This window comes from Diabrotica virgifera, chromosome 10 (assembly GCF_917563875.1).
Source record: "Diabrotica virgifera virgifera chromosome 10, PGI_DIABVI_V3a".
In the NCBI taxonomy this organism is placed as follows: domain Eukaryota; kingdom Metazoa; phylum Arthropoda; class Insecta; order Coleoptera; family Chrysomelidae; genus Diabrotica; species Diabrotica virgifera.
Window position 1 is genome coordinate 69,937,758 of NC_065452.1, and position 27,139 is coordinate 69,964,896.

Genomic DNA, 27,139 nt, shown 5'->3' on the forward strand with positions numbered 1-27,139 from the left:
TACCCTGAGCCAATGGATACATCATCCGATAATTTTAGTTTAAGAAGTAATTTCAGAAACAATCGCCGTGATCGCCGTCCTCCACAACAAAATAATTTATATAATCATGATGTAAGAAACGCAAGTACAAGAAACTATAATAATGTAAGAAATGAAGAAATGAATAGAAATAACGATAATCAGAATCATATTAGGCGCAGAAGAAATAGTGAAAATTTTCAAGAAATAGCCTCAACAAGTACAGTAACATAAATTTTAATGCAGTTAAAGAATATTATAAACTACCAAAAATAATTATTCCCGAAATAAATGCTTCTTTTTTAATTGACACAGGTTCAGAACAAAGTTTTTTCAGACCAGATTTAGCAAATGAACTTTTTTCAAAATATATAGCTCCCGAACAATTTTCTGTGCAAACTGCACACAATACTTCGTTTCACAATGAAACTATGACAATTCCAATATTCCCTTGTTTTAAAAATCCTGAATTTCACAAATTTTACCTTTTTGATTTTTCTCCCAATTTTGATGGCTTGCTAGGATGTAACTTTTTATCCCAAGTCCATGCTACATTAGATTTTCAGAATTTTATTCTAAAGACTCCAATTACCGAACTTCCAATATTTTTTGTATCCCAAGATCCAAAGAAACAGAAATATTTCAAACCCAGTCAAATAACTATTCCACCCAGAACGTCTCAAAAAGTAAAAATTCCAGTTAATAGAAGATCTGGTACAGCAATTTTAAATTATATGAAAATTGGAGATGCAGAAGTTCCCACATGTTTAATAAATATTAATAATCATTACGCTTATACTATGATAAATAATTTAGCAGAAACTCCAACGGAAATAAAATTTATAGAACCTTTTGATGTCGAATATATACAAGAAGAAAATTTAAATACTATACACTCTTATCATATAGAAGAAATGGATATTGATGAAAATGAACTAGATTATATACAAAAGGAACATTTAAAGAAACTAAGACTTAACCACTGCAATGAAGAAGAATATGAAGCAATAAATAAATTATGTTATGAATTTAGAGATATTTTTTATATAGAAGGAACGCCATTGAGTTTTACGAATGAAATAAAACATAAAATAGAATTAATAAATGATACGCCAGTATATACAAGAAATTATAGATACCCAGAAGTATATAAAAAAGAAGTCAGTAGACAAATAAATGATATGTTAAAAAACGGAATTATACAAGATTCCAACTCTCCCTTCAATTCACCGATATGGGTGATAGAAAAGAAAATGGACGCAAGTAATCAGAAAAAATATAGAATAGTAATAGACTATAGAAAACTAAATGAAAATACAGTAGAAAATAAATTTCCCTTGCCACTTATAGATAACATTCTAAATGGACTAGGAAGAGCCCAATATTTTTCTACTTTAGACTTAGCAAATGGATTTCATCAAATAGAAATGGAACCAGCAGATATACCAAAAACGGTATTCTCAACAGAAACAGGACATTATGAATTTTTACGTATGCCATTTGGATTAAAAAATGCCCCAGCTACTTTCCAAAAAGTCATGAACAATGTTTTAAGAGGATTTCAAAATGAAATATGTTATGTATATTTAGACGATATAATAGTTTTTTCCTCATCTTTGCAAGAACATATAAAAAGATTAAAGTTAATTTTTGAACGATTAAGGCAGTCAAATTTAAAGATACAAATAGACAAATCAGAATTTTTAAGATCAGAAGTCGCATATTTAGGACATGTTATAACAAAAAACGGTGTACTACCAAACCCAGATAAAATAAAAGCAGTCAAGAATTTTCCAATACCCACTACTCAAAAAGAAATAAAGTCTTTCCTAGGTTTAGCAGGATATTATAGACGTTTTATTCAAAATTTTGCAAAAATAGCAAAACCTTTAACTATGTGTCTTAAGAAAAATGCCAAAGTTATTCATTCTCCAGAATTTATTCAGTCATTTAAGCATCTCAAAGACGTTTTAATTAATGCTCCAATTCTAAGATACCCAGATTTTTCTAAACCATTTATTTTAACCACGGACGCTTCAAATGTTGCCTTAGGTGCAATTCTTTCGCAGGGTACAGTTCCAAAAGACCTACCCGTAGCTTATGCATCACGAACATTAAATCAAACTGAGCAAAAATATTCAACACTTGAAAAAGAACTTTTAGCCATTGTATGGGCATGTAAAACATTTAGACCTTATTTATATGGTAGAAAATTCGAAATATTATGTGACCACCAACCTTTAATTTGGTTATTTAATTTAAAAGAACGTAACTCCAAATTATTAAGATGGAGATTAAAATTAGAAGAATTTAACTATACTATTAAATATAAACCCGGAAAAAATAATATTGCTGATCCTTTAAGTCGAATAAATTTAAACGCACTTGAAACAGAATCAGATGTAGTAAACAACGCAGGAGATATAGATCTTGATATAGAAGAATTTTTAGCTGAAATTAATCCTGACTTTGTTGTTGACGAAAGTCTCTTAAATGAAACCTTGCAAATGCTTAATAATAATGAGCCTATTCAAAACCCACAAATAGATGAAACAGCAAACAGATTACAAAATACGAATCAAAACGAAGACAATGATAATTCTTCAAGTACAGAAACTGCCCATAGTGCAGAATCTTCGCAAAACAATTTCTCCTTGTTAGATGAAATAATAAACAATAAGCCATATCAACTTATAATAAAAAAAAGTCGGAAAGAAATCCTTTGTAAAAGGTATAAATTTTTTTTATTAAAAATCCCTTAAAAGGGCTACATCACAACAAAACGTTTTCGATTTTTATAAAAAATCATCATCAGTGTTCGATCTAAAAATAAGTATAACCGATTTAATGAATATAAAGTTATTATTTAAATTTTGACAAAGGTTAGAGCAAGTTGGTTATACTTACAAACTGGATGCTAGCTGAGCCACAAAAGAAAAATATCTGGGTAAAAACCCTTTACATAAAATATAGATGCCTTAAAAGTGCATACTTCAATAAAAAGGCCTGTGATGGTCACATGGCAAACAGGATAATGCCCTAAGGTAAGGTATACAGGTTTCCCAACACGTGGGATGCAAATTGAGTTGATCACATTTCAATGACTTAATGGCAACTGAATGCGAAATGAGTGATGTTTCTGAAAGGTGTCAAAAGACAGATGGACAAAGTGACGTGGAATTTACCCTGTATTACGACAGCCAACTAATTGTTAGTAAAATATTTAATGAAAATGTACATAGTAATAACAAACATCAACAAAGTTGTGGCTATAATTACATTTAAGTAAGTACCTTGAATATGTAAGATGAACGTAAAGTATGAAATGATTTTTATAATGAGAAATAGCCAGAATCTATGCAGCCATCTATACATGTTCCTATTCAAATTGAAGTAAGTCCAACTGTGCTGTTGAAAATTTGATTTACTATGAATTAAAAGGAGTGTTTGGTTTAATTGTACCAATGGCAGAGTAAATTAGAGAGTCTGTTGTAAATGGAAGTCTGATATTAAAGTAGGGTTGAAATTAAGATAAGTTGTATGAGTCACAGGAGGAAACTGATATGATATAATGATATGTGAATTAATTGGTTAAGGTACCTGAGTGTTGATATTGGAAGTGAAGAAGAATATCAATTGAACTAATAACCTGGCAAAAGTATGAGGTCCTTTTATGTAACATAAGCATCTAGGACTAAACATGTTTATGAAATAGGGATTTTTTCTATTTTTTATTTTTTTTTATACCAAGTTATCGAGTTGAATTGAAAAGGTTTAAAACTGGATGGATGTATGAAGGTGTATTGGAAAACAAGCAATATGTGTAAAATTAGAAGGTAGTGAATAATTTGTGATTTGATATCAGAATTGTTTACTGTAATGAGGTGTGATGAAAAAGGCTGGGCGCCCCAGAAACCAGACCCCACATCCTATGGATAAGAGAGTGGAAGAATTAGTATAAAAACCTTTTATAAATATTTTTCTGAAGTTTAGTTGGACCTATAACGAAAACCTGATCAAATGGCAGTAAGTTATGAAATTGGGTGGAAGAGATCAAATAGTGTTAGAGTTGTGACTGGTCGATTTAGTAAAAACTGTGGAAAAAGTTAAAGTAGATTATTTTGGAAGACTAGTAGAAGTTAAGGGATAATGAGTTGATGTTAGAAATGTCATCTGTTAAATAAGTAAATATGGAGGAAAAGTTAATATAAATGAAAAAGAGTTTGGAAACAGCAAAGAAGTTTGGAAATTTAGGTTAAGAAAAAAGTTGACGATGTAAAGGATTGAAGTCACGATTGAAAGACACATGGCGGTTAACACAGTTAGGGCTACTTTGCTTTTCTCTAATTATTTCCAAGTCCTCGTATAGGTCCAGTCTTAAGAAATTCTTTTGAGGTATGTTGTGTATTAGAGAAACATTTTCCGGAATGTTAAGAGTATGACTGTTTTGTTTTAAATGTTGAGAAAAGGTGGAAGTGTTCTCTCTTTTTGTGTGTTCAAGGGAACGAGATGCTAGTGACCTACAAGTTCTTCCTATGTACGTAGCATCACAGTCAGAGCATTGAAGTTTATAAACCCCACTACGATTCATGTAGTTGATAGGGTCTTTGGAGCTGGAAAGACATTGTCCTAAATTATTGGAAACTTTAAAAGAGATGTGTATGTTGTCAACTGATCTCTTGATAATATTACTGATATCACCGGAAAGGCTCTCTTGATGGAAAGGTAATGAAGCATAAATGGGTCTGGTGGTCAGATCCCTGGGAAACGCAGCCTCCCTCAGAGCCCTCAGTTGTCTCTTATGAAGGAGTTTGGTTATAAGGTTTGGTTCGTAACCGTTATTGAAAGCAATTTGTTTGATAGTGTTGAGTTCTTTAGTGTAGTTAGATTGAGATAGGGGGATGGTTTCTAGACGGTGTATGTAACTGTGGAAGGCAGAGTATTTATGTGACATTGGATGGTTTGAAGACAAGGGTATGACATGATCAGTCTGTGTTGGTTTCCTATAAATACTAAAATCGAAGTGGTCATTCAATCTGGTGATGGTGAGGTCGAGAAAGTTAATTGAATTGGATGATTCAAGTTCCATAGTGAACTTAATGTTGGGGTGGATTTGATTAATTTTAGAAAGCAATAGCTCAGCTGATGTGGAGGGTCCTGTTAAGAAAACTAGACAATCATCTACGTATCGAAACCAGTGTAGAATTTCAGGATTTTTCATAATCTGTGTGGATTCTAAATGATCCATAAATATATCAGCTAAGAGAGGAGATAGCCAACTACCCATAGCTAGGCCATCAGGTTGCCTGTAATATGTATTATTAAATACAAAGAAATCTTGAGATAAGCAAAATTGTAATAATTGGATGATTGAATTGGTAGTAGACATAGTAATGGAGCTGGCTCTAAGAAAAGGATGTACCAGATTAATAGTTTCTTGTTTGGGGACCGAAGTAAAAAGGTTGCTGACATCGAATGAAAGCATAGTAATGTTGGGATGAAGAGGTTGGCATTCAGTTGCCATTAAGTCATTGAAATGTGATCAACTCAATTTGCATCCCACGTGTTGGGAAACCTGTATACCTTACCTTAGGGCATTATCCTGTTTGCCATGTGAGCATCACAGGCCTTTTTATTGAAGTATGCACTTTTAAGGCATCTATATTTTATGTAAAGGGTTTTTACCCAGATATTTTTCTTTTGTGGCTCAGCTAGCATCCAGTTTGTAAGTATAACCAACTTGCTCTAACCTTTGTCAAAATTTAAATAATAACTTTATATTCATTAAATCGGTTATACTTATTTTTAGATCGAACACTGATGATGGTTTTTTATAAAAATCTTAAACGTTTTGTTGTGATGTAGCCCTTTTAAGGGATTTTTAATAAAAAAAATTTATACCTTTTACAAAGGATTTCTTTCCAATTTTGTGATTGATGGTATACAGCCAACTACAGGAAAACTTTTTCTTTTCCTTGTGGAAAAAGAAGTCCTTATCCCGCATATTTAAAACGAGACGTAGAGAAATTTGAAAATAATAATATCATTCATGCAACCATATCAGCAGACGCAGAGATAGTAACGCAATTTTTAAAAGAAAATGTATGCAAAAATACATTATACGTGTACTTTTTATCTCAAGAATTACGACCTATATTTCAGGAAGTATGGAGAAAATACTTTACCAAATTAAAACTTATAGAGTGTACCAAGTTAGTTAATAATGTTTTGCCGGAAGAAAGAATACAATTACTTAAATATAAACACGAAGGAAAAACTAATCACAGAGGAATCGAAGAAACCTTAAAAGCCTTAAAATTAAATTATTATTGGAAATCAATGAGAAAAGACATAGCAAAATATATTAATGAATGTGAAATATGCCAGAGAACAAAGTATAATAGAAATCCAAATAAAGAACCACTAGTTCTAACTAATACTCCTTCAAAGCCGTTTGAAATAATACACATAGATACATATAAAGCTGGAAATGATAGATTTTTGACAATCATAGATAAATTTTCAAAATATGGCAAAGCCTTTTGGCACAGCGATATCAGCGTGTCAACAATTAGTACATTTCTTTTCATTTTTCGGTATTCCAAAACAAATAGTCGCCGACTGTGGCGGAGAATTCAAAAATGATGTTGTAGACGAATTATTAAAAACCCATAAAATAAAAATCCATTTTACTACGCCGTATCATAATGAATCTAATTCCCCAGTGGAAAGATTCCATTCTACGTTAACAGAACATTTAAGATTATTAAAAGAACAAGATAAAGATGCAGATAATATTTCTATTATGCCTTATGCCCTTATTGCCTATAATTGTACAATACATTCATCAACAGATCATACGCCTTTTGAATTAATATCAGGACATACAGATAGTAACGATCCTATGAGACTAATTCCCACTCAAGCTTATACCCAATATGTAAATGCACACAAAAATAATACAGAAGCCCTTTATACAGCAGTACAGGAACAAAGTCAAAGACAAAAAGAAAGAATAACTGAGAAGAGAAATAAAAATAAAAAATCAAAAGATCCACCTTTAGGATCCAAAGTCTATAGAAAGACAGGAACTCGTAAAGGAAAATTAAGTAGAAAATTTAATGGACCTTATATATTAACTAAGATATTAGAAAACGGAAAAATTGAAATTGAAAATCCAAAGAATAAAAAGAAGATAATAGTACATATAAACGAAACTAAAATAATGCCTACAATTTCAGATACATCATCGGAATCTTCGGAGCGTACAACTTCAGCTTCGCCAGAACCGATCCAGTCAACTTCCATGATTTAACTTCGTACCCAGGACTTTTACCATTTAAGCTAGGTACATCTAAAATTATTTCGACCCACTGGTCTTTTATACAAATTTATAATTTAACAAATGTTATCTCCCAATTTTCCTTATTGAAAAGTCAAGCAAAACAACTATATACTAGTTTTAAAAATCAGACAGATTATCATCCAGAATTTGAAAATTCTTTTATACCCTTGCTTTCGATGCAAAACAGAATAGAAAATCAAATTTATCAAATTAATCCCCCTTTATATTCACAAAGAGAGAACAGAGTAAAAAGAGGAATTCTGAATCCTCTAGGTTCACTTATAAAATGTATCACTGGAAACATGGACCAAGATGATGCAGAGAAAATAGAATTTGAGATTAAACAGTTACAAGAAAATCAGAATAAATTAAAAATTAATTCATCGAAACAATTGTCTTTGCTACAAAAAAGTATAAATTCATTTAATAATGTAATCAGTAATATATCACACAATCAAATAATTTTAAAATCCAAAATTGAAACTATTGAGAAGAAAATAGCTCTACTAGACAACAATGTATTTAACTATATGCAGTCATTCATGATAATCAATCAGATAACTTTATTATACCAAACTATTTATGATATTTTCGAAAAGATAGAAACCGCAATTTCTTTTGCCAAAATAAATACTTTGCATAACTCAATTGTAAATCCTATAGAACTTTTAGAAGAAATAAATAAAGCAAAAATGCAAACAAAGTCAATACTAATGCCTTTTGAGCCAGTTTTAGAAAATGTGCTTAAATATGAAAAGATAATAAATATCAAAAGTTACTCAGTAAATTCAGTAATAACATTTATACTAGAGATCCCATTAGTGGAATCAGAAATATATGATTATTATCAATTATTCCCTGTTCCTACCCATATGAATTTATCCAAGTATTTTATACACCTTCCTTATAAACCATTCCTGGCACTTAACGATATCAGTTATATATACATGGACAATTTGTGCATAAATATAGACTCAGATGAATATATATGCAAAAGACATAATAAGTTTTTAATCAGTGAAAAAGCCCCTTGTGCAGTGCAATTAATAAACTATAAATCTAATCTTTTTACGTGTCAACCTTTTGAAGTAAGAATAAATAAGATAGAGTCCACCAGAGTCCAAGATGGAAAATGGATCATCACAGTGCCTGAAGCAGAATTAGCCATTACTGAGTGTCCAAACTCAAAAGAAAATATACCAGTTCACGGTAGCTATTTATTAGAGTCAATGCCTGAGTGCCAAATAAAAATTAAAAACGAGATTTTCAGAACAGAGAAAAAAAAAATAGAATAAATTTTGTTAAAATAAATCTTCCCAAAATTAATCCTTCAATTACTATTTTCCAAAATAATACTAGCGATTTTTCACCAATGAACCTTAATACAATTAACCTTAAAGAAACTAGAGAAATTCAAGAAAAGTTAAAGGCACAAAAAGAGAATTTAGAAGACATTAATACGACGATATATTATAGACGAACAAGTTTTTGGACAATTTTCATTTATATAATAATTTTTATTTTAATATTGTATTGTTTATTTAAATATTGCAACAAAGTTCGTCTAAGAATAAAAGAAAGAAGAAACGAAGAGGACCCCGAAAGCAGAAAAGCAGAGCATCCCTTATTCGTTGTGTAAGAAGCACATTCCAAGGATATGCTTCTTTCTGAGGGTGGAGGTGTTACAACCCTGTAACTCAATAGATCCAGGAGGTGGAAGGTGTCGCATTAGGAACTTATAAATAGAGGTGTTTGTCATTTTATTATTCAGTTTCGAAGTTTGTAGATTTGTTTGTACTAAGAACTTGTAATTTAAAAAATAAAATTGTTTTTTAAAAAAGCGTTTTCCCGTTCGAAAACCATATTTCACTCTGAGTTTTAAAATGTTCCATATGTACCCTGCAATGATTTTAGCGTTGTTGGGAGTGAGATTATCAAGAGCATTTAATAGTGAATCCATGCTTTGAAAACAAATAACTACTGGTTTCATAGTGCTATAGATAGGACAGTTAAATAGAAGGTGATCAATAGTTTCGAGTTGTCTTGTGTTACAGGCAGTGCAAATATTATCTGGATCGATAGAATAGTAACATCCGTTATATGTGAATGAAATTCGAAATTTATTACACAGTCTCAGTTGGGTTATAGTCCGCGTGACCTGTATTGGCAGTTTAAGTAATAGGTAAGGGTTTGGGTTTCTATATACTTTAAATGTAGGGTAGAAAGACAGAAAAGAAGACCTCTGAGATAAAGTTATGTCCATTTCATGCAATTTGTTATAAAATTTTAGCAGTAACATTTTCTTATTTTTATTAAGCGAAGTAAGACTGAGATTAATCCATATATCTGTACAATCAATGAAATCAAACATACCTTTAACCTGTGCTGCCCAATTATATGCTTCATCTGCTAAACCTACTAATCGTAGTTGTTGATTGTAACAAAGTTTGGGATAACGTTTATCGTCCATAAGCAGAATTTTTTGTAACCAACTCAAAGTCATTTTAAAAAGATTATACGAATATTTTACAAGTCCCGTTTCTAACCGCGTTGCATAGTCAGGGGTGTTTTTTGGGAGTAACAGAATTCGTTTTAAATAAGTAGTTTGTACTTTTTCGAGAGCTTCAGTGTATCTAAGTGCCCAAACGGGAGCGCAGTTTGACATCACACTCAATGCCAGTGACTCAAAGAGTTTGATTCTTGGTGACCACGAGTCTATTTTACTAGATGTTAAAATTGGAAGAATTGATCCAACTGCTTGCTTGGCTTTATCGATGGTTGTATACGACATTTCGCGAAAAAGTGATGATTTAGTAAATGTCACTCCCAAATAGTTGCATGCATTGGTTGAGATCACTGGATTATTGTTGTAAAAAAAATTAATGTTGTTTGTGGTATGGCCACCTTTTGAAAATATGAGTATTTTTGTTTTTGTGGTATTAACAGTGAGATCGTTGGATTTAGTGTAGGATTCAAGTAATTTTAGTTTTCTTCCAACATCCGCTTCAGAGTCAGCTAATATAACTAGGTCATCAGCATACAGAAGCAGCAGAATTTCATTTTTTGAATCAATGCTTACACCTCGAGCACCATTTCCGTAGAAGAATGTTTCAATATCCGCAATAAATAAGGAAAAAGGTAATGGGCTTAAAGTTTCACCCTGTAGTACACCAGCCGTAACATCAAATGACCTAGACAGACCATTTGAAGCATTTACTTTAAAATAAGCAGTTTGGTATAAACTTTTAACGATTTGTAGGATCCTCGATGTCACATCAGAACGGTATAATTGTTGCCAGAGTAATGCGTGATTTACCGAGTCAAATGCTCTTTTAAAGTCAACAAAGATGAAGAATAGCTTACGTTTTTTATGTCTTATGTGAAACTGAATAATAGAGCTCAAAGTGTAAACATTGTCAATACAACCGCGGCCTGGTCTGAAACCCGCTTGAGATTCAGGTAGAATATGGTATTCCTCGCACCAAGATGAAAGTCTAGACTGAAGTATGTTGGTAAAAATTTTAGGTGAGCAATTTAATAGTGCCAGACCTCTATAATTTGTGGGTTCATCAGGAGGTCCACTTTTATGAAGCATCGAAAGAAGAATTTCACACCAACTTTTAGGAATGGTTCCGGTTTCAAAAATCTTATTAAATAGAGATGACATATAAAGCACCCAATTATGAGGAAGGCTTTTATATACTTCATAAGGAATAATGTCCAAGCCGGGAGATTTTTTATTTTTGCACTTGTTAAGTGCTGGGTACACTTCAGAAGTCGTAATTGTTGCATCTAAGTAAGGATGACGGACATCTATAAAGACAGAGCTGTCAGTTAGGCGGTTGGCGTACAACTGATTGTAAAAGTTTTCCCAAATTTCAATGCTTAGTGAAAAACGTTTGTTATAGCCACGCGCCTGCTTTACCGTTAGCCAAAATTCCTTTGAATCGTTTACGTTAGATAATTTGGTAATTATGTTGGTTTCGTATGTTCTTTTTTTGTACTTAATTAATTTTTTATACTCTTTTTTCCGTTTAATATAGTTGGCTCTAACATTTGCGGTAAAGTTTTGTTTCCTACATTCGGTTAATAGTAATTTTAAATTTGTTTTTCCATTAATACAATCTAGATCAAACCAGGGTTTATTTAAACTTCTTCTACTATCATTGGTTTTTATAGTTACATGTTTAATTAAATCTAAACTTTCACAACATTCTACAATAGTTCTGTAAAAATTGTCATATGAAAGTTGTACGTCATTAATAAATCTGACATTAGGGGACGACCGCATGCACAATTTAAACGATAATGCTTTATCATCATCCCACAATAATAATTTTTTAGTGAATGAACTAGGAGCGCTCACATTATCTATAGCAGTAGAATATTGTTGATGAAGTTTCAGACAAACCGGAAAATGATCTGATAAATAATCGTCATCACCAACTTCCAAATCAAAAACGTTTGAAAGGTAAAGACTACTTACCCACACCAGGTCGACAGTGCTGCAACGTATTACTAATTATTTCATCCGGAATAGAACTCAACGTCCCGAGACGGCTATTAAAATCACCTCCAATTATGATAGCGCAGTCAGAGTAATTATTTGTTATCTCATTCAGGGTACATTGGAACAGATTTAACATATGTTCAATATCAAATGACGGCTTAAAATATAAGTTGCATACTATATATTTTTCACAAGGTGCATCTATTAACATAAACAACCACCATGAACACTGATGAAGAACAATTAGATCTAAAGTTTTTTTATATACAACACAGAGACCCCCACTTGGTCTACCTAACGACTTTTCTTTGACAGCAGGTATGGAAATTATTTTATATTGTTCGTTTAAACATATTGGATTTGACACAAGCCAGGTTTCACTGACGCATAACAAATCAAAATCAAAGTGGTCTCTTAAGTAATTTTCTAGATTTGAATAACCGTGACAGTTCCAAAAAATAATTGTTTTTAGTTTTTTTATGAATTAGCCAATTTATTGCCCTTTTTTTGTATTATGAATAGGGGAACTGTCTTCTTCCCGATTGCGTTTTGGACGGTCAGATTGTGTTGAGATTATAGTCGGGTTGCCATCAATAACAATGGATGGTTGTCCCTTAACATATTTTATTGTTAGGTTTTCTTCACCTTGATCTTTTCTTCTTGTGAGCTCATTTCTGACCTCGGATAAAAGCTGTAATTGTTGGGGTGTGGAGTCCGATATAATGTTTACCCTGGGATACTTATCTTTTGGAACCTTATATTTATTTTTTAATATTGACAATACCTGATCCCGTGAATTTAAAGTGATGCGGAACACTCGAGGTTTGTTTAAATCTATTTTTCCCTAATCGAGCAGCTGATTTGATCTGAAAGTGGTTTTTTGGTATTACATTTTCTAAGATCTCTGATGCTTTAGAAATATCATCTTCGGTATTATTGCTTTCTGGTACGCCCGTTATTATTATATTTTCAGATCTTTTAAGCCTTTCATATGACTCTTGAAATACGCTTTCACTCGTAGTTGGCACATTTTTGCTTTCCAGTTTAATAACCTTATTTTCTAAAGCCTTTAAATTGTTATTAAGGCTTTGATTTTCTTTGCGTAAGTCTGAAATGTCAGCAACACATGTACTTATTATTTGTGACTGAGCGCTTACTAAATCTGTTAAATTATTAATTTGCGTTTTGCAATCAGTTAAAGCGCTATTAAGGATTGTAAACTGGGCCATTATAGCATTAAAGTGGGAGGTTTCAATATCACCGCTTGGCGAAATACATCGAAAACATTTCCAACTGCGAAGTGTAGTAGAATCTCCATCAGTAGGCTGCGGTTCGGCACAAACTCCATGCCACGGCCGTTTACATTGTAAACAGACCAGAGAACTGCTGTCATTAGATGGTATCGTCTTCCCACACGCATGGCAATCAGACATTTTGATAGGATAGCAGTTTTGATAGTATGTTGGTGTCAATACAATAATTATTAATTTCAACTTACTTCAGAAGTTTTTTCTTCAAATTTATAACACAGTTTATTGTTGCCAATCCACTTTTTATTCACTGAACTGTACTAATAGTATAGTAAAAACTCAGAATACCTACGTAATTATTTTGCCGAAAACCAGTGTTCTAGAACGATGTGAACTGGTCAGCGGTTACGAACAAACTTCTCCTGAATCTCTTGATATGACTGAGAATATAACTCTGGACAACAACAATATAAAAAAGGTTGAGTCATATATATACACACTGGACAAAAAATAGAACTGTCAAAGCTTAACCTAAATGCTGATTTAAATACAAGATGTTCGTTAGCATGGGCAGTATTTGGAAGATTACACACAGTATTCTAATCAAATTTACCAAATACTTTAAAGGCAAAAACTTTCGATCAGTATGTATTTCCTGTTCTGACATGGAACTGAAACATGGGCTTTTAACAACAACATACTCCACAAACAGAGAGCTATAGAAGAGAGAATGCTCAACATTAATCATTCATTCATTTTTTCTTGGTGTCTCATATACTTGTATGTATTCTAGTTTTCTGGACAAATCATAATCTACACCGAACAACCCTTCACCTCGTGGGAGACTCCCTGAAACTGGAGCCCCCAATGTCGCCGGCGATGCATCGATGCAGCAGTAACTAGTCACCTAGAAACCGACCAACACCTTTAGGCCTGGTGGCCAGAACATCTACAAGCCCCAGAGCCCGTTGCAGAACCAACAGCAAGACACCAAGAACCCGAAGACAGATAGCAAGTGCCATCAATAAGTATAATCTGTGATCTGTTAAATTTCGGCAATGTCTTGTATATATATATATATATATATATATATATATATATATATATAAACAAATGAAATAGAGAATGCGGAAAAATCCCCTTACGAACAATTCACACATCCACTACTTCGGGCTGGGAAAATTTTTTTGAATAGAATCGAAGATCCAAACACCAGCTCTTAGAAATGTGTTTCGCCCTCTTCAACCTCTATGGGCTCATCGGTGAAGATGAGAGGTTGAATATCTTCAGACACATTCCAATCAAAAAACAACATTCGAGACCTAGACATAGCAGGAACGTAAATCTACGCCCAACCTGACAATGCCATTCTCAAGTTTTAATTCCCTAATTACTTTAGAGTAAGTAAGATAATGTTTATGAAAAAACAAAAGATGTAGATCTTTGAAACACACTCAGTGATCAAAAGATCCACAGGTACTGGTTTGGACGACCACTCGTACGAAAACAAACAAATGAAATAGAGAATGCGGAAAAATCCCCTTACGAACAATTCACACATCCACTACTTCGGGCTGGGAAAAATTTTTTGAATAGAATCGAAGATCCAAACACCAGCTCTTAGAAATGTGTTTCGCCCTCTTCAACCTCTATGGGCTCATCGGTGAAGATGAGAGGTTGAATATCTTCAGACACATTCCAATCAAAAAACAACATTCGAGACCTAGACATAGCAGGAACGTAAATCTACGCCCAACCTGACAATGCCATTCTCAAGTTTTAATTCCCTAATTACTTTAGAGTAAGTAAGATAATGTTTATGAAAAAACAAAAGATGTAGATCTTTGAAACACACTCAGTGATCAAAAGATCCACAGGTACTGGTTTGGACGACCACTCGTACGAAAACAAACATATATATATATATATATATATATATATATATATATATATATATATATATATATATGTTTATATATATATATATATATATATATATATATATATATATATATATATATATATATATATATATATATATATATATCAAATAGATGAAATAGAGAATGTGGAATATATATATATATATATATATATATATATATATATATATATATATATATATATGTATATATATATATATATATACAAGACATTTCTCATGACATGTTTCCAAATAATGTAAATTTCTTATTTTAATTGTATTTAATATCTCATTTTTCTTTATTTCATTCGGTTACAAAACCTGGTTGTCTCTTAATCTTTTGAACCAAGGTTATTTTTAAAAATTTTCTATATGCCCACATCTCAAATACTCTGTTCTATTATAATGTTCTATCATTAATGAATATCCTTGTTTTAGCGTTCAAGCCTCTGTTCCATATGAAATACAAAAAAAATACGCACCTCAGTATTCATATTTCGAGTTACATACTCAGATCATAACTACAAAAAATCTTGCTCCCATTATTGAAAGTTAAACATTAGTCAGATTAATTTCTTTCGTATATTATGTAACTTGATCTCCTGTATATTATCGTTTTGGTTTTACGACCACCATCCAAAACCGTTGTGAAGTGCTTTTACCATATGCCCAATGCCATGCCTGGCATTCTCTCATAACATCTTAGAGAAACACGATGTGCATTTTTTTAAATTTTCAAAATATTGTAGACGGTAACTATCATAGTTGATTGAAATATTATTCTCGAATATTATTTCAATTATCTGGGGTAGTTTATTGCATCAAAGTGGTTGCTGCAAATTTTGAAAATAAGTTATTAATCTTTGCCGTAGTTCTTCAGTTTCTGGCGGATTTTCCGAGCGAAATATGGAATTTTTCATCATACATCATACCCCAAATGTAGGCATCAGGTGGTGTTAAATCAGGTGAATGAGGTGGATACTCGAAATCTGTGCGAAGAGAAATTACCCGAAATTGTTACCGAAATGTTCAAGGAGCAAATTTATGGAGCGTTCGGTTGTATGGCTTGTTGCGCCATCCTGTTGAAACCATTGCTTACGGATTCTTAAATTACGCGCATGACAAAAGGTCTTTAAATCCCTGACAAAAGGTGTCACAATATTATGTATGTACCGCTCTTGATTGATAGTAACTGGCTGCTCATTCTTGTCCTTAACAAAATAAGGACCAATTATCCGATGACCAGACACAGTTACTCGAGCACTGTGGAGAGGCTTTTCTGCAATGGCATCAGGACGTTCAAACCCAAGGAATCGATTTGTTTGTCGGTTGATGTAACCGTTGAGGTGAATGTGACTCGTCAGAAAACCATAGGTTTCTTAAAAGTTCGTGTTCTTCATACACTAAGCTCAGCACGCGTCCATAGTAAATTTCTCTTTCACGTTTATCCACAACATTTAGTCGTTGTCCCATTTAAATTCGGTATGGAAAGCCGCCAATAGATTTTAACATTCGACGTGTAAATGTGTCACTTATATTCCGTTTACGTGGTGTTCGTACAAGACTTCTTTGCGGAGAGTGGATGATTTGGTTAAACGCGCCCTTCATTAGCATTGGTACAATCTGTACTTCGACGACCTGAAGAGCCTTTACGTTGACATAATACACTACTAGTGCGACCAAATTTCTCAACAACCGCTAGCATTACTGCTTTACTAAGGGACGCCTTGTTAAAATGTTGTTGATATCTTTCTGACACTTGTTTTAAACATGGACCATTATTCCGTCCAACTCCCTATGAGCGGAAATAATGTTCTACTAAAAAAACTTTTTCTTCGATAGAAAGACAAAGATTTTAATCGTAACGTAATGTCAAGTTGATTACTAATGACAAGTATACCAAATATGATACATGCAACTTGAGTGCGCAATTTCACAGCCCTCTTAATTTCGGTACTGTTTATTTTGGCGGATACCGTATCTACAATTTCTACCTGTTGGATTATATGATTGTCCACTACTAATTTACATCTAATTGGATTCTTGGACATTACCATCAAATGGGTTTTCTCTGTGGATAGTGTCAGGTTATACTTTTCGGCGGTTATTTTAAATTTTTGTAGTAGGCGTTGTAAGTCATCTTCGTTTTCGGCTATTAAGATTGCATCATCTGCGTAACAAAGTATTTTGTTAACACTACCTATAACTTCATCCATTATTAAATTAAATAGGCATGGACTGAGGCTGTCCCCTTGTCTAATGCCGACATTGATTTTGATTTCTTCCGTGAGCCCGTGTGTGGTTTTTGAAGTTATACTTCTTTACGATCGAGAGTGAAATTTTATAATTCCGGGCGCATGCGCACACAGACAGTATGTAGTTTGTTGCTTATCTTTCAAATGTATGTATCAGCGCTGTCAGCGTAAATAAGTCATTACAAGGATATATTAGTGTTTTTAGTAAATGTATTATTTATTATAATTTTTGTGTCTTTGGATTTGCTTCCTCGGGAATAAGATTATTTAAAGTATTTTTGTATACTTCACTTGGTCTATTAAATTTGTCAGTATGTATGAGAAATCTTGTAAGCTGTCAAAGCAAAGGGAATATAGCTCAGTGGTAGAGAGTGTGACCGGAGATCGAGAGGTCCCGGGTTCAAATCCCGGACGATTCATATTCTTTAAAAAATTTTAAAAGTGGTAGGTAAGAACGTTAGTTTAATATTTAAATAAAATACAAATAACCTGTTAAGTACATTTTTTTCTTTGAAATTATATAATAGAAGTATAACTTCTTACGTGAGTACAAAGTACACACACATTCTTTTTTTATTCGTGTTTTGTTGGATCTATTGAGACCTTTGATTATGTTTCTATATCTCTGACCTATGTTTTTCTTTCCAAGGATAGTGAGCACGTCCTTCAATCGTACTCTGTCGAATGCCTGTTTCAGATCTACAAAGCATGTGAACATCGGCTTGTCGAATTCTATTGATTTCTCAACTAATTGTCGCATGATGAAAATAGCGTCTATTGTAGATCTGTTTAGGCGGAAACCCTGTTGTTCTTCCGATACACCGACTTTCTTGTATATTTTTTGGGATAGAATTTTTGTCAATAGTTTTGATATAGAATTGAGTAGTGTAATTCCTCGGTAGTTCGTAGGATCTGTCTTTACGCCTTTCTTGTAGATGGGTACTCTCTCCATTCCTCTGGTAATACTGTCATGTTGTTTACAATTTTTTGAAATAATGTTATCTCTTCTATTATTTTTGTACCCCCGTATTTAATTAATTCATTTGGTATATTGTCCGGACCTGGTGATTTTCTATTTTTTGATCTTTTGATTGCTTCGTGTACTTCTTGGATGATGTTGTCATTCTCTGTTTCTTCTTGGTGAATGTTTTATAGGTCATTTCTTTGTACTTCATTATTATCGTTATCGTCTTTGTATAGATTCCCAAAATGAGTAACCCATTCTTCTGGTTTTATTGCGTTAATTTGTAATTCTTCGGTAACCGGCTTCTTCCTGTTCCTCAACATGTTCCATACCTTCCTTTGACCTCCTCGTAAATCATGTTCCATGTCATTTGAGAATTTTTCCCTATATATTTGTTTTCGATCTTTGATTCTGTTAGTTGTTGTTCTATTTCTTTCTGATTTATATATTTGATACTCTTCTCCAATGGCTTCTTTTGCACTACTAGTTATATGATTTTTTATTTTTTCCCATGCTTCGTTTATATTGTCTGTGATTTCAATAGGGTTAAGATTAACCTTTTCCTCAAGTCTTTTTGGTAGAGATACTTTCGTCTTGTAGGGATTCTATGTTGAACTTGGTGATGTAGTTAGGTGGTTTCTTTCTCTCTGTTATGTATGCGTGGCGCATTGATTGATATGTTAAAAGTAATTGGGCAGAACACATAGGAAGAATAGGAGACAAACGTTGGACCAAGCGAATTGTTGAATGGAGACCAAGAACAAATAAGAGAAGTAGAGGCAGCCCTCAAACCAGATGGACTGATGGCATCAAGCGACTGGCTGTTCACAAATGGACGCAAAAAACAACAAATGGAATGAATGGACACACCTACATCCAACGGATTGTCTTACATCCGACGATGCATGGAATAGCTGTTGATGATGATGATGATTTCTGTTATCAATATATTTGCTTAACCGTCGCATCCTTGGTCCTGACAGTGACAAGTTTTAAATGTAACACAAGCCAAATCCAGGTAAAATATTTCACTACTGAAAATGTTTGCTATGAGTAAAAGAAAAGAAAATGATATATGTACACATTTAACTGTTTACAACTAACAATAATTCATTTAGTAAAATTTATAAGTATACTAAATTACAATAAAAAAATAGAATCCAAAAAATGAAATATACACAACTCTTCTAGTGGAGAAAGATAATAGAGAGATTGTAATGGACATAGGCATCGACTAAAATGATAAAGGGTAACTTCGTTTTAACACTATTATAAAATACGTTTGGAGATAGGGAAGTTTCAACTGCTCCTTGATATAGGCAGAAGAAATATACTTACCAATAAGTTCAGCAGGTTTATTGGTTCGTTGATTAACAAAATGTTCAAATGCCTCTTTAAGAGAATTGGTAAACTTCTCATTTTTAGCAAAACATGTAGAAACAACATTATCCATTGCATCTTTAAAATCAAGTAGCTCCTGAACCATCGACTTATCTTTCTCTGGATCAATAACAATAGTCTTTCCTCTCGTTTTAATATACCCATTAAAAGCAGTGCACAGTTCTGTAGTTCCATTTTTAACACGGGCTAACAATGTGTACAATAAAGTTAAATCACTTATTCTATTTTCATTCATCAATTGCCTTAGACCCTTCTGTAGAATTTGACTAATATGTTCACTGATCAATTGTTTTTCAACTGTGTGAATAAGCTGTTTTTCAGTCGTATCATTTAGATAATGAATAACTCGATCTCTCTCTTCCTTAATTCTTTTATCAACATGGTTTAGATAATCAGGAATATCCAGCAGTTGTATAAGTCTTTGACCCTCTGCTGCAAAAAGGCGTTCTGTGGCTTGTAAGAATTTCTGTTCAAATGCCTTATCATAAATTTGTAGGTCAGTCAACATCCGCAAAAGGGATTTGAGAAGAGTTCTATCAACTTGGTCACCCTGTCTTTCCTTTTCAATCAACATTAGTAGGCCTTCAACTACTCTAGTTTGTACAAGGGTATTTAAGAGTATATATTTACTAAATGTTTCCAAACCCATGTCCCAAATAGACATCAACTGAGAAGAGTTTTGAAGCACATAAGTTCTGTCCAAATGTAAAAATATGCTTCTAATCATTTTCATTTGATTACAATAGGCGGACCATGTATCATTCATCTTTTTCAAAAATAAAAGGCGATCCATAGATTCTGCTAAAAATTGTTCAATATTCTGGGCAACATGTACCTCAACTAAATCATATAATCTGTCATATACTATTGGTGCCATTTTATGATTACACATATTTGCTACAGCCTGATAAAGTTCTTCTAAAGCATATTGATTTCCTGTTGCATTCTGAATAGCAATAACAGCACTTTTTAGCTTATCCCAAGTATCTTCCATATAATGTGGAGGGAGTCTTGGCTCACCTAAAACAAATGGTACCATCAGCACAGTTATTAGTGATTTCAGAAGATAAGGTAGAGTGGACTGATTAACATAAAACTATAAATAATACTCTTCTATGCTTCTACTCAAATTCGACTCTCGCCTTCACGCTAATGTCCCCTGATAAAGGGGCGACCAAACGAAATCCGGTATCCAAATTGGGTGGAAAGTTGGGTCGGGAACTGAAGAGAGCTAATGAAATACTTCACTGAAAAGCGGGTTTGACGTTGGGCTAACTACCCAACTGTAAAAATGACATGGTATGAAGACTACAAAGAAAGTAGCCGGAGTGTCTAACCCATGAGGATCTCGTAAATGAAATAAGGATAATTATTTATAAATTTTTAAGAATTTGTACGTAATTTGGTACTGGATTTATTGAGAACAGCAAGATTAAACACAACGTAATTGACTTCAACGCTATTGACAACAGAATATCTCGAATAAGATAATGGAAAGTTTGCTAATGTACAAGTAGACATTACAAGTATTTACGCATCAATCGAAGAAAAAGAGCACAATCAAAAAGGCATATTCTGTGAGGCATTGAAAATTTAAAATAATAGCAGGACACTTTAGCCAAATCCAAACGACGAGCTGCTCTAGCTGTATAAACACGATAAGTCAGGAGACGTAAAAGGACCAATAGTGACAGCCGACCACTGCCACCTAATAAAATATTTGAGTTTGAGTCAGCATACTTCGTGTAATGACTTGTCTATGTTTAATCGTTAGCTGAGAATAAATTATTGTTAAACTGTGATAGGACTGTCTTCCTCTATTTCCTAACCATTTAGTCTCGAGATCTGATCACAAGTGTGGTAAACATTCAATCAGAGCACATAGAAACATCAAACTCTGTCAAATTCCTGGGTATCTACATTGACCAATAGCTGCAGTGGGATGTACACCTATTGCAGTTATGTAAAAAACTGAACTCTGCCTGCTACTCAATAAGAGTGCTTAAAGAATACTTACAATAGGATACTCTTCTTATTGTTTATTATTTTAACTTTTATTCTCGGCTAGAATTGCAAATTCTCGGCATGTTGTAGAATTACAAATTTCCGCTACAATGTTTTGTCAATTGCATTCATTAATTTTATATCCTATCCCAAGAAAAATATCTATTTTCCTAATTTATTTTGTGAGTTTATATATCATTAAAATTTCCTAAGCCGCTCCTGTTGGAAATATTTCAAAATATTTCGCAACATTGAAAAACTTAGGAAATTTCCTGTTTATTTGTGTAAACATTTGTTATTCTAGAAAGATTCCTTAAAAAGTACTTGAAAAATTCTACGCATATTTCCCTTCTTTTGAGCGCGAAGAATCCCATGTTACTATTGGATTAGATTTTAAAGATCCTATAGTTTCTCTCGGACGATTGGTCAACATCTTCGGTCGGACCACCGAGGAGAAATGCTTCAGTTTGACGCGCGAGAGATGTGACGAAGAAAGAAGAGTTCTAAAAGCATGTTTGAAATGTAAACATCGATTCCCGTAGAACTCACAAAGAAACGCACCTACCGGCTTAAAATTGGCTGTTGTCGTTATTTTAATCTAAGTGAAGGATTTGCAACTTGTCCTGTGAATATTATGGAATACTGGTAGAAATTTTCATTCCATTATGTTGGATATTTACGGTGAAAATCGAGTATACAGTATTGAGTTTTATGACGCAGTTATGCCGGTAGCGGGTTCCTGTCTTTTGTTTAGCTGTCCATGTTTTTATGATGCTATGGTAATGTTCCCGTATGAAGTCCTGATTCCCCGATGAGATGTTATTTGGTCTCAACTTTGCCCTGTTTCCTGTTTCGTTATGAATTGAATGCCTCCCCCGTCCCTGGATGGAAAATTTTTGGTTAAGTGCGAAGTGTGACATTTAAAAAGGTATGAAATATTATTGTTTTTGATTAAATTCCAAGTGGATATTAAAGTTGGTAACGATTTTAAATATTTTAATAGTTTGTTTTCAACATGGAAAGTTTAATCTTAAGTAAATAAAATGGCAGGGACATTTGACAGCATAAGTCAAATTTTTGTTTAGAGATACACTGCTAAAAATAAGGTTAAGAATTTTTGTATTTGTAAAATCATATAATTATTTTTATTATTCATTTCCTGTTTGAGAACATGTTTATTCTCAAAGTAAAAATAAAGTCTAAAGGTTTGAAATAAATGTTTTTGAAAAAGTACCTATTTTATTTTGTGTAACCTTTTTTTGGAAAATTATTAACCAGATGTCTAATACAAGTGAAATTGGCGTAGGGATGTGACGACCCCATCGCCCGGTGCTCGAGAAATTGGGCATCGCAATCACTCCCCAAGCCAAGGTGTAGCATCGTGCCGATGGCTGAATGGCGCCGGGGAATGGCGTCGCGAACGGGACCTTGGGGCACCAGGGGGCACCCCATTGTATGAACCCCTTACTGCGTCATGCGGGGCTCTGGCGTAGCGGACCTTTGTTCCCTAGCTACTCGTGGGAATTCGTATGGAGAAAACAAACCAGATGAACCCAAACCCGACTGGTTCGGATGGAGGGGTAGGCGAAAGTCACACCCCCCTGAAGAGCCAGGAAGGAAAAAAGCAGTATTCAGAACTTTGGGAAGGTGAAAGCCACGCCCCCGGCAATGGAACTGACACGGTGTTGCCCTTACTTGAGGCCCTAAACCTCAAGAGGAAGCACATGTCTGGTGCTGGAAAGCGCAGAATAGCCCGTGAAAAGGCGAGGGAGATGGGGCTACCCATAAAACCTCGGAAAAAGCGGGCTGATAAAACCAAACCCCCTGCCGTCGCCTCAACCAGTGCGGGCAAGGCCATGCCTATACCTGCTGGGGGCAGCAGTGGAGGGGCAGGTAAATCCGTGGACGGTAAGGCTCAGGAGGATGGGAAAGCCAAGGCTACACCCGCCTCAAAGAGAACACCGGCCACTAAGAGACCACGGGAATCTGGCAGCAACCCGCCTTCGGCGGAAAGCAAACCACCCCGCGGGAAGAAGAAGAAGGGGGCGGCGGGAGATGCCGTCACTACCCCTCCTGCAGATGGGACCGGGCCGAGCTATAGCAAGGCGGTTTCCACTCTAAGGATGGCGGTTGTCTTAAGCTTCCCTGAGCAACTGCTGACCGAGGAGCAAGGGGCAACGGTCCTCAAAGCGATCAACCGGGCGGTCTTTGCGGCGGACCCGGATCCTGATCGCCAATTTGACGGAGCAAGTCAGAGGGATGGGGCTGTCCTCGTCACCTGCTGCTCTGAAAAGGCATCCAAGTGGCTTGTGGACACGGTGAGGAGCCTTGAACTCGAGGGGATTGGACAACTTCGCGCTGGCAGCGTGAAGGAAGTCCTTAACCGCCCCCGAGTTTCGGTTCTGATCCCCACGGCCTACATGGACGTAGAAGACCACGAGTCGATTTTTAGGATTCTGGGCCACCTTAACCCAGGCCTCAAAACCGACTCGTGGAGATTGTTTGCAGAAAAGAGGGAGGCCAAGAGCATCCTCTTATTCTGCGAAATACCAGAAGCCGACTTGGTGATGCTGCGTAAGATGGGGCTGCGTGTCAGCTTCGGACTACACAAAGTCACCTTCGTCGTGCTTAAGTAAGGGGGGGCAAAACCTGCAAATGCTGAGGGTGGTGCAAATCAACCTACAGCATAGTGGGCAGCCTCCGCTGCGTTCTGTCGGTGGTTCAGTACTAGTGCGGTTGACGTGGCCCTAATCCAGGAACCATGGCTTGTCTGTGGCCGGGTTGCGGGCCTAGCTAACTGCCGGGGAACAATCATCGCAGACCATAGTGCAGAGAGAATCCGGGCGTGCATTGTTGTGCGTTCCGATCTCAAAGCACTTACATTAAATGAGCTGTGTTCGCAAGACATAGCTACAATAATGGTAAAACATCACTTGTTGGGTGGAACAAGGGAGCTAGTACTGGCCTCTGTTTACCTACCATATGATTCACCCGATCCACCTCCATCTGTGGAGTTGGAAAAATTAATCAGCCACTGTGGGCGGAAGCACCTGCAAATGCTGATAGGAGCTGACTCTAACTCTCATAACGAGGTGTGGGGCAGCACTGATACGAACAAAAGAGGGGAGCACCTGTTGGAATTTATTGGCTCATCTGGGCTAGTTATTCTAAATCAGGGCAAAGAACCTACCTTTGTTACCAGTAGGAGGAGGGAGGTAATTGATATTACTTTAGCATCTCCCCTAGTAACCAATAACGTGGCACGGTGGTATGTGTCTGAGGAACCAAGTTTCTCGGACCATAGATACGTGGTAACGGAGTTTTTGGGCTCGGAGAGGGAGGTTACCACTTACCGTGATCCGCGTAAAACAGACTGGGACAGCTATGGGGAGGAGCTTCGTCTTAGGGTCGGGCAACTGGCCACTGAGATTAAGAGCCCCCCAATGCTGGAACACGTCTCGAAGGCTCTGCAGGAGGCCATCTTAACCTCCTATCAGATGAACTGTCCGCTGACCAGCCGCCCCGCTACCAAGAACAGGTGGTGGACTCGTGAACTGGGCAAATTGCGGAAAAAGACTCGGCGCCTCTTTAAAGAGGCGAAAAGAACAGATGACTGGGCCGGATATGCCCGGGCTCTGATCGAGTTTAACAAAGCTGTGAGAAAGGCTAGGAGAAAAGATTGGAGAAAGCAATGTGAGGAGATCGCCACTGCTCCCGCTGCTGCTAAACTCCAACGGATACTCTCCAAACAACCGGCTAACCCACTGGGGACCCTCAAGGCCCTCGGGGGTGGCTTTACAGCAGATGGCAAGGAGACACTGGAGCTTATGCTCCAGACACATCTCCCTGACTCGGTGGTAACCAATGAGCCGGATGCTCGGCTGGGTCAGGAGGGACTGGAAAACAGAACCTCTAGAGCTAGCTGGGAAACGGCAAAAAAGGCTGTCACATACGCTAGGGTGGAATGGGCCATACACTCATTTTTACCCTATAAATCCCCCGGACCAGACGGGATATATCCTGTATTACTGCAACAGGGGTGGGACATTATTGGACCGCTCATGTGCAGGATTTTCCGGGCGAGCGTGGCATTTGGGTATGTCCCGCGTGACTGGAAACTGGCCAGGGTGGTCTTTATACCTAAGTCGGGCAAGAATCCTCTAGACCCCAAGGCATATAGACCTATTACTCTCTCGTCCTTTATTTTAAAAGCACTAGAGAAATTGATGGGGATGCATGTGCGGCAAACCTTTCTCAAAAAAAGGCCACTGCACTGCAATCAACATGCTTACCGGGTGGGCAGATCGTGCGACTCAGCCTTGCACCATTTGGTGTCTAGGATAGAGGAGACGATTGAACACAAAGAAGTGGCGCTTGGTACCTTCCTCGATATCGAGGGAGCGTTTAACAACACCACGTATGATGCCATGCTTAAGGCGGCGGAGAGGCATGGCATAGATGAAACCTGTCGCAGGTGGATTAGCTCCACACTGCATGGCCGACAGGCACAGGCTTCATTATTTGGGGAAACCATGAGGGTCACTGCTACAAGGGGAACAGCGCAGGGGGGAGTAATATCCCCGCTGCTATGGAACCTAGTGGTAGACGAACTTCTGGTAGAACTGAATAACTTGGGATTCTACACCCAGGGTTATGCAGATGATATCTGTATTTTAATCCGGGGGAAGATTCCACACGTAGTTTCGGAGCTAACGCTCCGGGCTATAAAAGTGGTAGAAAGCTGGTGCGAGAGGGTCAGCTTAAGTGTTAACCCCTCAAAAACGGTTACTATACCGTTCACACACAGGAGGAAATTGGAGGGCCTCACGCCCCCCAAACTCATGGGTGTGCAACTCAATCTGGCTACAGAGGTGCGCTACCTGGGCCTTATGCTTGATACCAAGCTAACCTGGAATGCGCAACTAGCAGCGACCGTTGCCAAGGGCAAGAAAACCCTCATGATTGCTCGTATGGCAATTGGCAAAACTTAGGGCTTAAGCCCGGGAATCACTAAGTGGATTTATACTGCTATAGTGAGGCCCTCCCTCACATATGCTAGTGCTGTGTGGTGGACAAAAATGAACCAAAGTTGTGCAGCCAAAGAACTTGGGAAAGTTCAGAGGCTAGCACTACTTTGTGTTACCGGGGTAATGAAAAGTACCCCGACTGCAGCCATGGAGGTACTCATGGGACTCCCTCCCCTGCACCTTCTGGTGATGGCCGAGGCGAGGCTAGGGGCCTACAGGCTGCAGTTAAATGGTGTCTGGAGGCAAAGGTCATACGGGCACACCAGGATTGTGGGGCACATTCGTGACCCCATCCTGGATATGGTGAGTGACTGGAGTCCGGTCACTCACAAATTTGATCCTCCCTTCAAGCTGGGGTTAAAACCCCCGGTGGAGGGGGATAAAAGACCGCAGAGTGAGCTAACATGGTTCACGGACGGTTCAGTGATGGGCGGGCGCTCT

The 27,139-nt window shown here is 36.1% G+C and overlaps 1 protein-coding gene across 3 annotated transcripts in view; it reads right to left on the bottom strand.

Annotated features, from left to right (window-relative positions):
- LOC114343472 (cullin-4B) overlaps positions 1–27,139 on the bottom strand; it is a 193,247-nt gene that overhangs the window by 59,589 nt on the left and 106,519 nt on the right. The window contains exons 1-2 of one of the 3 annotated variants that reach the window (XM_050663480.1): positions 22,237–22,589; positions 19,605–20,687 (exon numbers count right to left, since the gene is read on the bottom strand). In XM_050663480.1, the coding sequence (XP_050519437.1) occupies positions 19,605–20,661 (1,057 nt within the window). In that variant the 5' untranslated portion in view covers positions 20,662–20,687; positions 22,237–22,589. Of the gene's footprint in view, positions 1–19,604; positions 20,688–22,232; positions 22,590–27,139 lie in introns of those variants that run through there. The other 2 variants (XM_050663481.1, XM_050663479.1) reach the window with 2 other exon arrangements.